At 38.9% G+C, this 12,533-nt stretch overlaps 1 protein-coding gene across 6 annotated transcripts in view; it reads left to right on the top strand.

The window, feature by feature from the left end:
* Window positions 1-12,533, top strand: part of LOC139753664 (ankyrin repeat and IBR domain-containing protein 1-like) — a 147,385-nt gene that overhangs the window by 54,063 nt on the left and 80,789 nt on the right. For all 6 annotated transcript variants that reach the window (XM_071670308.1, XM_071670307.1, XM_071670309.1 and 3 more), the window contains exons 8-9: window positions 5,345-5,584; window positions 12,155-12,327. In XM_071670308.1, the coding sequence (XP_071526409.1) occupies window positions 5,345-5,584; window positions 12,155-12,327 (413 nt within the window). The remainder of the gene's footprint in view (window positions 1-5,344; window positions 5,585-12,154; window positions 12,328-12,533) is intronic.

Here is a 12,533-nt window from a genome sequence, read left to right as displayed (position 1 = left end):
CCTTTGGTGAGGCTGTATCATTGGCAGTCGATGAAAGGGAGTTCAGTCTCATTAAGGAACTTAAGCATAGTTAGGCTCTTACCAGGATGATCCTGGTGGAGCTTAGGCCTTATCTTTTCCTCTCCATAACAATTTTTTTTTTTTTTTTTTTTTTTTTTTTTTTGCTTTGTCGCTGTCTCCCGCGTTTGCGAGGTAGCGCAAGGAAACAGACGAAAGAAATGGCCCAACCCACCCCCATACACATGTATATACATACATCCACACACGCAAAATATACATACCTACACAACAATATGTAACAATTAATCAAACACACTATCAGAGTTCCTGATCATCATGACCTTTCTTTTAACACACTTGACCCCTTCTTTTTAAACTTTAAACTTTCCCTGTGCCCATGCATCATTTCTGTCCCCTTAGAGTCCTCTGACCATAATATCATTTCTATTACTTCTAATTGGGCACACCTATCCTGTATCTCCCATCAAAAAACCACATTTGGCACTTTGGGAGAACTCATTGGTTATCCTTGTACAGCTTCTAATGTGACTTTCCCTGGAATGGGTATTGCTTTTCTGGTTGGGATTCCTTGTGTTGTGCTGAAGGCATATCTATATCTCTGATGCCTGTTCCAATTGGAACTCCCTCAAAGGGGTGGCCACAGCAGGGCGCAAGTCAAGTGCAGTGTTTGCAGAGGCTCCTATCTAATGTTCCTACAGACTACTTCCATCTACTACTCCTACCTACTGCTTCTACCTAATGTTTCTATGCTGAAGACATAGCAGAGTTTATTTTTGCTAGGATGAGGCCCTTCATCCCATCTTTCTTTAAATCTTTTGTCCTGAATCGGGGTTTGATCATTCTTGCCCTGATGCCATTTGCATCAGAGACAGTGTGCACTGGACCATGAAATTCTTCCTTTTCCCAGAAACTCACTGTGCTTTCATTTCTGCTCAGAATCATTGCAAAGTTTTTCTGTGAAGAGCTAAGCACAGTTTCATGAAAAGAAAATGTGCTGACTTGACATCTTCCTTTACTGATACAATGTTTTGGTCCTCACCAATGACATCTCCAACAACCTCTGTGATTCATCCTTTCCTCCTCTTATCCAACCTAATCTGTCTATTGCTGACTCTCCAATTGATGAAGCAGCCCTTTTTGGCACCTTATTTTCCTCTAACTCAACCTTGTATGATTCAGATTGTAATCCTATGCCTCCATCTTGTTACTTTTAACGTATGCCATCCTATATTATCCTCATGCTAGGTTTTCCAGTTACTCCCTCATGTCCAGGTGGACAAGTCTTATGGCTCAGATGGCATACCTTTTTGTGTCCTGAGGAAGTGTATCCCTGAACTAGCACCAGTCTTTGCTCACCTTTTTTGCATGTCTAAAAACCCAGACTTTCCGTTCTGCTTGGTAGCATTCCTTGTTGCAGCCCATCCCTATAAAAAGAGACTGCTCTAACCCCTATAGCCTCTGTCCCATTGCTTTCACTTCTGCTATCTCCAGATCTTCGAAATTTTCCTAAACCCTCACTCTCTCAGTTATGTAGAATTTCATTTCTTTCTTTCATTATGGATTTTGCAGTGCTAGGTCTACAGTGCTAGGTCTACTGGTGATCTTTTCTTTTCTTTGGTCCTTCTCCCTTCTGGGATTAAGGTGAAAAATTTTGTCATAGCCCTTGACATCTGTAAGGCATTTGACAGGGTATGGCATAAGTCTTTGCTTTCTAAACTTCCTTCTTTTGGTTTCACTGCATCTCTGTTCTCTAATGCATAGTTTCTCTTAGGCCATTCCTTCAAAGTAGTTGTGGATAGATGGACTCGTCAGGGGTCAGTCCTTTCATGTACTCTCTCTTCTGAATAAATGATCTCCTCTCTTCTAAATCTAACTCTGTTCACTCTTATGCTGATGATTCTACTTTCTATACTTAAACTCACTTTACTTCCCCTCCTCCCTTTAATACTCACATTCTATCACATTCAGATCATGTTTCCTCTTTCATTTCAGACCAGTGCAGCATTTTGGATTGATAGTGCTAAAACAGTTTCTATGTACATCTCTTCTAAGAATCATTTGTTTCCGTTTGATCAATCTTAAAACACCACAATTTAACCATGTAACAATATAAACATACATAATCATATCTATCCTGGAAACCCCGCCTAATCAACATCACAGAGTCATCTTCCCAAAAGCTGGGAGGGTACCTAATTATTTTCCTTTTTAAGCTGCTGTTTCACATCTTCAGGAGTTTTATTTGCATAAGCGTTGAATACCTTTCACACATCTAGAATGGCTCATCCTCTGCCTCTTTATTAACTAAAGTGGAATCAGAATCTTTCCATCTCTTTATTTCATGTTATCACCATTCTTTAGCTTTCCTTTTCTGTGCACTTCATTGTTGCTGCTCTTTCTTTATTTTTTAGTTATTATTTTGGTTATTGCTCTCATAAATTTACTGTATTTTTCCCCATCTGCAAAGTTTGGACCTGTGGAACATGTTTGGCTGCTGATTCCCTCTCAAGGATTGGCTGTTGTGTTACCTACTATCCTCAAACAGCTAAGGCCTAGCTGTGGAATTCTCTTTCTTCTTTTGTCTTTCCCTCTTCATATAACCTTTCATCTTTTAAGAGTCAGGTCTACAATTACTTGTGGAGCCATGAATAATTTCTTCTTTCTTTTCCTTTAACATTTTTCTTTCACCTGAGGTGGCCTTGATTGAGGCATGCTATTTGCCCATGCCATGTCGCTCACTTTAGAAATAAAAATTGCTCCTAAGGAGTCTTTCTCTGCATCTGATTGTAGTGCAGCTTCAAAGCTGCTAGAGCTTCAGAAAAGGGATCTTGGGTTGTTTATAATGATAATAACAAGAGTTGATTATTCCTAATATTTCAAACCCTGGTGGGTAGAACATTGAAGAGACTCTCCATTTTCCTAACAGGTGGAGAGCTGCATCACCAGGGTCCTGGGACTAGACCTCGTAAGGGCCAGGCTTTTGAGTAATTCTTTTCCACACATTCGATATTAGTAAAGCATACTTTTCATTAATAATGAAATGTAATATGAAATTAGTAAACACACAAAAGGAAAGAAATATGAATTAATTTTTCAAGTGAATCAAACTTTGATACTTGCACATAATGTTTCCACTTTGACTGGCTACAGCTTTATTTCATTTTTTTTTCACTCTTGGGCAAGCTAGTGTGATGTAGCTTATTAAGTTTTAGATGAATCTGTGAATGTTTTGAATAGAATCATTCCAGTAATGTTACAAGGATAATATCATTAGGAATCGTAAGTCAAAGTAACTGCTCTGATTTTGATGATGATGTAGGAGAAATATTTCCCCTACATCATTGGCAGCATTACTTTGTCTGTACCCAGGTCTGTGTGTGACAACTGTCACAACCACTACCATCACCTTGGCAACACTCAGGTCTGTGTTTGACATCTACAACCACCACCTCCCAGATCTGTGTTTGACAACACCACCACCACCTTGCCAACATCCAGATCTGTGTGTAACAATTGCACTCACATCCATGTCCAGATGTGAGTGACCACCCCACCAACATTGTGCAGCACTCAGATCTGAGAGTAACAGCACCACTACCATCTTGCCAGTACCCAGGCCTGTGTTGACAGTCACCACCACCACCACCATCTTACCAGTACCCAGATCTGTGTGTAGCATTCACCATCACCATCTAACAAACACCCAAGCCTGTGTGTAACAACTGCCGCCACCTTACCAACACCCAAACCTGTGTTATAACCACTAACGCTGCCATGCCAACTTTCAAGCTTGTGTGTGACAGCTACCACCAGCACCCAGGCCTGTGTGTGACAGCCACTCCTATCATCTTGCTAACTTCCAGATATCTATGTGACTTCCACCACCACCACCTTTCTAGTACTCTGTCCTTTGTGAGACACATCATCACCAATCATTCCAATACCCAGGTCCATCTTAGATTGAAGGGCAGTTCTGTTGTATGCTAAGGGTGATGGGACATGAGAGATTTATCAGTTTCAGTGACAACTTGCAGAGAGAAACTCCAGAAGGTGGGTTTAGGGGAGTGTTAAAAATGAAAGTTGAGAACAAATGTGACCAAAAGTGATGTCATAAGGTACAGCAGTTGGGATGGTTAAGGAAAGAATCATGTAAGTTTGAGTGGGAAAGTGGAGTGCTTTGCATACCTTGGAGTGGATCTGGTAGTAGATGAGAGATAGGTCTAAGGTCTTGGATGCATTAAGGGACATATGGAAGGAGAGGTCTCTGTTTTTTAGGTAAAGATGGGGGTATTTGAAGATATGGGAGTCTTGACAGTTTTATATGGATATGAGTCTTTTGTCTTTGAATACAAAAGAAAGAAAGAAGTTGGATAAGTTGGAAATAAAATGCATGAATACATACAGTATATGGTGTGAGGAGCTTGGAGTTTGTTAGGAATGACAAAGTTAGGGAAAGATACAATAGTTCTTTGCATACCTTAGAGTCGATCTGCTAGTAGGTGAGATATAGATCTAAGGTGTTGGATGCATTAAGGGACATATGGAAGGAGAGGTCACTGTTTTTTTAGGTGAGGATGGGGATATTTGAAGCTATGGGAGTTTTGACAGTTTGATATGGATGTGAGTCTTTGTCTTTAAAGACAGAAGAACAAAAGAAGTTGGATGAGTTGGAAATAGAATGCAGGAATACATACAGTATGTGGTGTGAGGAGGGTGGAGTTTGTTAGAAATGACAAAGCCAGGGAAAGATACAATAGTACGCAGAATCTGATTTAAAGGGATAGCCAAGGTATGTTGAAATAGACCAAGAATCTGGAAAGAATGAACAATGAAACAATGATTAACAGAACTTATGATTCGGAAATGGAAGCAGCAAGGGAGAGTGGGAGACCTAGGTGGAAGTATGGAGCAAAGGAAGCTGTTGGAGCCTGAACATTTAGAAGTGTAATTGGTGTGCTGTGGTTGGAATGAAATGGATTGGTGTGGCTTTTAGGTGTTGAGTAGAGAATCTTCATTTAAGATGACTTTTCAATATTCTTTACATTTTTTTTTATTATACAATTGTCATTAGTCTTTGGGTATAAACTTTATACAATACAGAATTTTCATCATAAAGGGGTCTTTGTCTTCGGCTGGGAATGGAGCTCATTTTATAAAAGTTGAGATTCTGGTAAGTAATATTCATGTTTAAAAAACGATGTGTGATAACAGAGAAATAAAGCTTTAGATCAAACTTTTTCATAGTTCTGACTATATTTCTTGTTTGTTTATTTGTAACTCTTATGTGTAGATAAACATGTTTTGTATGCCTATATTTTTTCAGTGTGAGATCTGCTATGGTGAAATGAGAGCATGGGAGCTAGGTAAACATGGTGGCACAAGTTGCCACCATCAGTTCTGCGCTACTTGTTGGGAAAGTTATCTTACCCTCAAGATACAGGAGGGTGGGGCGCATCACATCCTCTGTCCAGCCGTCCATTGCAATATTCTAGTGGATGTAGATTTTATTGAAAAGATGGTTAGTCCAGAGATTGCAAGAAAATATTTACAGTTTGACATTCAGGTAAGTGTTTTCCATTCAGTTTGATTATGATTCAAAAACATTGATTAGGTGTAGGGATAAGTTTAGGATACAGGCATGATATTCTGAGGAGCAAGGGATATTTTGAAATGGGGTTATTGTCCATTATGTGTATCACTTAGTGGGGAATTTTTAACATCATATGATATTATCATATGGTTGTTTCATAAAAACTTTGTTTCATAAAACTTTCAGTCACCTTCGTGATGGTGGATTATGATATCCTTTTTTGAGAGTTAAAATGCCTTCCCCAACTTTATCCGTCCTAAACCAGGTGATGGTGTACTATATCAGTGAGGCTCCTTATCGAGTCAGCAAACTTCAGTATTTATTGCTTAACCCACTGACTACTGTTTTTCTACTTTAATGCTATGTTGAATCAGAATTATAAATGGATTTTTCTCACCCCTTTGATCTTTTCCCTTCCCCTCTCCCCATGCTTGAATACCTTTTTCTAGTTGGGGGCTATCGTAGAAAAATGTTTGTTACTTTTGCACAGTCCATGAATGAAAAATCCAGCAGTTCAATGTAAATAGGAGCATATTTCTTCATTCATGAGAATTTTGATTCTAGAGGAATAGGAAAAGAAATCATTATCAAGATTTCTCTTATAACTGAAGCTAATGTAAAGGCAGTGGTGCTAATCACACAACTCAAAGAGAACTGATTCATTTTTTATGACAGAGGTATTGCTGGTGGTTATTTTCAGATCCACAGGTGTTGAGTCAGAGAATTCTCTCTAGGTCACCCTCAACCATTAACAGAAAGATGCTTGCATTCATTAATGCTCTCATTCTAAACAAACAGTTTTGTTAAGCCTTGCTCACAAAATTCTGGAGGAGCTATCACTTTTATGTTTGCACTGGTTAGGGTATGGGTTTGTTCTCTGGAAAATCTGTCTGAATGGTCACATTAGTGGAAGTAATGAGATGATTTGGAGTATACATTATGCTACCTTTTTAAGGTTCTGGAGGATTTTCTTTTTCACCAAATTTGAAAAAAGAAAGGGGAGAAGAAAAATAAGTGATACAAGAGAGCCCTAGCATACCATCCCCTGGAAAAGATGTGAGGACCCCTAGCAACTTTAGCATGGTTATGGAATTCAAACCTTATGGCAGTTAAGGAAATAAAGTTTAGTCCTGTGTGTTTAAGTAATTTTGAGAGAAATGTTAAGGTTTTTGAAATATTACATTCAAGTAAAAAAAAGAATTGATGTTTGAATTTATGATACCTAAAGCTATGGCTACTTTCCTTTTTGTTAGACAGCAGCAATTTAATGTGCTAAGAAATTTGATAAAGTAATTGGTAAAAAAAGTATATACAAGCTTATTAGAAAATTTTGACACTGCATGAAAAAGTAATTGAAAGTGAATTCCGAGATTGCAGTTTACCAGAATCCTTTAAACACTACCAGGATACCAACGCAGTAAACTTAAAAAGAACATTAAAGAAAAATGTGGAGAGTTTGAAAAGCTGAATGTAAAACAAATGATTAGGGAGATTGTTATAAGCAAAGTTAAACTAATAAACAAACAAAAGAATTATTAGGGAGATTGTTATAATCAAAGTTAAACTAATAAACAAGCAAAAAAATTATTAGGGAGATTGTTATAATCAAAGTTAAACTAATAAACAAGCAAAAGAATTGCTCTTGTATGACTGCCGGCCAAGATTTTTTTTTTTTTTTTTTTTTTTTATACTTTGTCGCTGTCTCCCGCGTTTGCGAGGTAGCGCAAGGAAACAGACGAAAGAAATGGCCCAACCCCCCCCCCCCCATACACATGTACATACACACGTCCAGACACGCAAATATACATACCTACACAGCTTTCCATGGTTTACCCCAGACGCTTCACATGCCTTGCTTCAATCCACTGACAGCACGTCAACCCCTGTATACCACATGACTCCAATTCACTCTATTTCTTGCCCTCCTTTCACCCTCCTGCATGTTCAGGCCCCGATCACACAAAATCTTTTTCACTCCATCTTTCCACCTCCAATTTGGTCTCCCTCTTCTCCTCGTTCCCTCCACCTCCGACACATATATCCTCTTGGTCAATCTCTCCTCACTCATTCTCTCCATGTGCCCAAACCATTTCAAAACACCCTCTTCTGCTCTCTCGACCACGCTCTTTTTATTTCCACACATCTCTCTTACCCTTACGTTACTTACTCGATCAAACCACCTCACACCACACATTGTCCTCAAACATCTCATTTCCAGCACATCCATCCTCCTGCGCACATCTCTATCCATAGCCCACGCCTCGCAACCATACAGCATTGTTGGAACCACTATTCCCTCAAACATACCCATTTTTGCTTTCCGAGATAATGTTCTCGACTTCCACACATTTTTCAAGGCTCCCAAAATTTTCGCCCCCTCCCCCACCCTATGATCCACTTCCGCTTCCATGGTTCCATCCGCTGACAGATCCACTCCCAGATATCTAAAACACTTCACTTCCTCCAGTTTTTCTCCATTCAAACTCACCTCCCAATTGACTTGACCCTCACCCCTACTGTACCTAATAACCTTGCTCTTATTCACATTTACTCTCAACTTTCTTCTTCCACACACTTTACCAAACTCAGTCACCAGCTTCTGCAGTTTCTCACATGAATCAGCCACCAGCGCTGTATCATCAGCGAACAACAATTGACTCACTTCCCAAGCTCTCTCATCCCCAACAGACTTCATACTTGCCCCTCTTTCCAGGACTCTTGCATTCACCTCCTTTACAACCCCATCCATAAACAAATTAAACAACCATGGAGACATCACACACCCCTGCCGCAAACCTACATTCAAGATGTTTCAGTTAAAGTTATTACCCTTGCCAGATGCCATAGTCAATCAAGGAAATTATTTCCTATTGGTTGCAGCAAAATAAAGATGAGGAGAGCCTCAAATACTTAAATCCCATATACTGTTAAAAAAAAGACTAAAAAAGAAAAGGTTTAGTGGTGATCTAATTCAAGTATTCAAAATTATCAGAGGCTTTGATAATCTTGATCTAACAAGCTTCATAAGATTGATTCATCTGATTTCACTCATGATAATATATATATACTTATGGATAAGTGTGTTACCTGGAGTGGGGCTAAGTACATTTTCTTCAACAGGATTGTTAACAAATGAAGTGATTTACCAATTAAGAGTGGTTGAAAGTTAGTACTATCAATGCTTTTAAGAATAGATAAAAATTATTTTGCCTCAAGTCCAAGACTGACATCAGTTGCACCTCCTTACACACATTGATATTTTGCTGGTTTTCTTTTTTGAATTTTCTGTATGCCTTCCTACTTTTATGGCACTTATCTGTGAGTTTGTGATATCTTACAGTATCACAAACCACCTCAGAGGGATCCAGTGGTCTGTTGCTGTTTGAATTCTTTTGTAAAGAAAGCTAGTGACAAAAGAGTGGATACAAGCACCATGATAATAATATATTATAGCCCAGACATCCCTTACAAGATCAGTATTTACTGAAGAGTTGACTCTGTCAAACTATGCATCCCATTCATTGTTATGATTGTCATCTATATGGACATGCAAAGGACAAATGCAAGTGATGATAGTAAATGTATTGTGTGTGTAGAATCCTTCAAGACATTGCCCACATGTTCAGAATAATTAATTGTTGTATTTATGGAGTTATGCACAAATTCAGCAACAAGGACTGCATTAAATTTGAAATTGAAAAAATTATAACCTTTGTGTACAGCCAAAATTTAGGATTTGCAGAAGCAAAGAGAGATGTAAAAAGCTCCTCTAAGTGATCTTTTGCTGGTGAAGTAAACAGCTTTAGTTATAATGGAAGGTTGCCACCTCAGCATTTACAAGCTATAGATATAGAAAGAGGACAAAAAGCATCACCCTCTGAAACTCTTAAACCTCTTAGGCCTCATGGTGGTGGTGGTTTAAGTGCTTCTTCTGAGTGCCCTCTCAATACATCTTTTGGATGATTCTTCTGAGAGGCATTACTTGAATGCTCCTTGGGTGGTCCATCTGAGGAGCATCCTTTGGGTGCTCCTTAAAGGGGGAATCCCTCAGGCACAGACCCAAAGGAATGCGCTGTTACCTGTAAGAGTAAATTACCTGCTTCTTTGAAGTGAAGTTCGAAAAATCAAGGAAACATAAAGAGTCCTTGGATGATATCATGAAAATTTTATCCCAGTCATCTGCTGTATTGCTTAGGCATATTCCTAAAGTAGTAGTCATCAGTGGGTAGAACCAAAAGTATGAGGAATTCCTTAGAACAAGGAGTTCATTGTTTTTAAGAAAGACCTAATAGACAGAAATTATACATGAAAGTGCAGGAAATAAAAGGATGTAGGCACGTCTGAATGAGGTTCTTAAAATGTTTAGAGAAAGACTGTTAAAGGTTGTTGAATTAGTAGTTAGATGCAAGGTTGTGAGATGTAAGAATAAAAGGGGAAATGCATGGTGGGTGGATGAGGTTAGAAATGCTATGGAAGATAAGAAAAAGGCATGTTGTAAATTACATGAAAGGAATGTATCAGGTGAAGTTCAGGAATGGAGGAGCAAAGAATGTAAGATGTGTAAGTAGGATGCTGAGAAGCTGATAGAGGGATAGCAAAGAAAGGATAAATGAAGATTTTGGAAGAAAGTTGAGTGAAATATGTTGGGAAAACAAGAGTTGTACTTGAAGGAGGTGAAAAAGGAAAGAGGTTTATGTGAGAGTGGAAATGTAAATGTGAGAAGTAAGGAATCAGAAGATGGAGGGTGGAAGGGAAAGGTTACAAGTACAGAGGCATATAACAAGAAGGGAGGTAAAAAGGGCAGTAATGAGGTTGAAGGTAAGAAAAGCACCTGAAGTAGATGGGAGTATGGCTGAAATATTGATGTATGGAGGAAAAAGTCCGATAAGAGTGGATGCATTTGATACGCAATTTAGCATGAAAGCAGAAGGGGTGCCTGAGGATTGGTTGAAAGCCGTTATTGTTCCTTAAAGGAAAAGGTGCTAAGGATGTATGCAGTGTGATGTCACCATGTTTGTTCATTTTGTTTTTGGGTGGGGTGGTGAGAGAGGTAACCAGTGACAGATTTGAGTGAGAAAACTGCAGAAGTTGGTGTCTGAGTTTGGAATAGTGTGTGAAAGGAGGAACTTGAGAGTAAATATGAATAAAAGCAAAGTTATTAGGTTTAACAGGGTTGAGGGACAGGTTAGTTGGGATGTAAGGTTGAATGGAGAAAACTTGGAGTAAGGGAAGTGTTTTAGATCCATGGGAATGGACATGGCAACGAATGGAACCGTGGAAGTGGAAGTCATAGGCTAGAGGAGGGGCATAAATTCAGGGAGCACTGAACAATATGTGGAAAGAGTGGACCTTGTATGAGAGGGCGAAATTGGGCATGTTTGAAGGTATAAGAGTCCACACAATACCATATGGATGTGAGGTACGGGCTGTAGAGAAGGTTGTGCGAAGGAAAATGAATGTGTTGGAAATTAAATGTTTAAAGACAATATGTGGTGTGAGATGGTTTGATTGAGTAAGCAATGAAAGGGTAAGATGGATGTAAGTGGATGCAGCCTTTCTTTGTCTGTTCCTTGTGCTACCTCTTTAATGTAGGAAATGGTGATTAAGTATGAAATGTAACTTTAAGTTTTTAGATATCTCTTATAGGAAGCCAAAATATATAATTCTTTGCTGCTACTGTCTGTGAAGGCAGAGATAGGTATATTTAATGGTATAATCCCTTTGATGATACTTTATGGATGCAAGGCATGGGCCTTTGATGAAAATGAACAGAAGAGTATGGATGTGTTGGAAACAAAATAGTTGGGGGCAATACCTAGTGTGAGGAAGGTTGATAGAAGAATGTTAGGTTAAGAGAGAGAGGTGTGTTAGTAGGAAGAGTATGTATGTGAGAGCAGGAGTGGGTGTGCTGAAATGGTTAAGACATGTAGAGGATGAGTGAGGAGAACTAAGAGGTTATGTGTCCGAATTGGAGGGAACATGGAGGAAGGGGAAACCATGGATGAGATAGAAGGAAAGAGTGAAGGTTGCTTTGAATACTTGAAGCCTGAACTTGTAAAAGGATGTCGGATGTGCATGGGATTGAGCAGAATGTATAAGTGTGGTATATTAGGTTGATGCTCTATATGTGGGCTGAAAAAGTGCATATGGAGTAGTTTGAAGAACCACTTAAAGGTCTCTGGATCTTATCTGTGGATAGAGGGCTCTGGTTTCAGGTGCATTATACATGACAGCTTGAGTGGACATGAGCAAATTAGGTAACTCTTTGTATGTTCCTAGTGCTAACTAACTACATGGGAAGAGACAAACAAGTATAAAAAGGTGATTTTAAGTTTTGATATAAGTTTTCATGTAAAAGCTGATGAATAATCAGTATATTCTAGGGCTTTACAATGTCCAGGAAATTGAACGTCCTTATCAGGAGGGTGGGGGTTAAGAAGATTCAGACCCTCAGAGATCTGAAATATCTCTCATGGCTTGTGGGACACTGCCTTGGAGAAAAAATTACTTATATGTAAAGACCTCTTTTTCTTTACTCTTCAGGCTTTTGTTGAGAGAAACAAGACAATCAAATGGTGCCCACTTCCAGGCTGTGGCAGGGCTGTTAAATTCCCAGAAGCTGAGCTTGAAACACAACCGTTTTACTTTCCAAACACAAAGCCCCCACCAAAAACATCTCATGCTGTTGACTGTGGCAATGGGCATTTTTTTTGCTGGTAAGAATATTGTGGGAATGTTTTTCTGTCCATATTTGTAATTGCCATATATCACACTTTTATCTTTCCCTTCTTGCTCCAGAAACTTCTAATTAATGTGTCTTATGTCAGTACCATATTAAGCATTTTGACTGATATTTTAGGAGTATTCCATGGATATGTTGGATGTTATCACCCTAATACATACTCTAATAGCTTGTATCTTT

Source organism: Panulirus ornatus, chromosome 15 (assembly GCF_036320965.1).
Source record: "Panulirus ornatus isolate Po-2019 chromosome 15, ASM3632096v1, whole genome shotgun sequence".
Lineage (NCBI taxonomy): Eukaryota > Metazoa > Arthropoda > Malacostraca > Decapoda > Palinuridae > Panulirus > Panulirus ornatus.
The sequence above is the reverse complement of the archived record's forward strand: the minus strand, read 5'-3'. Positions and strand labels throughout refer to the sequence as shown.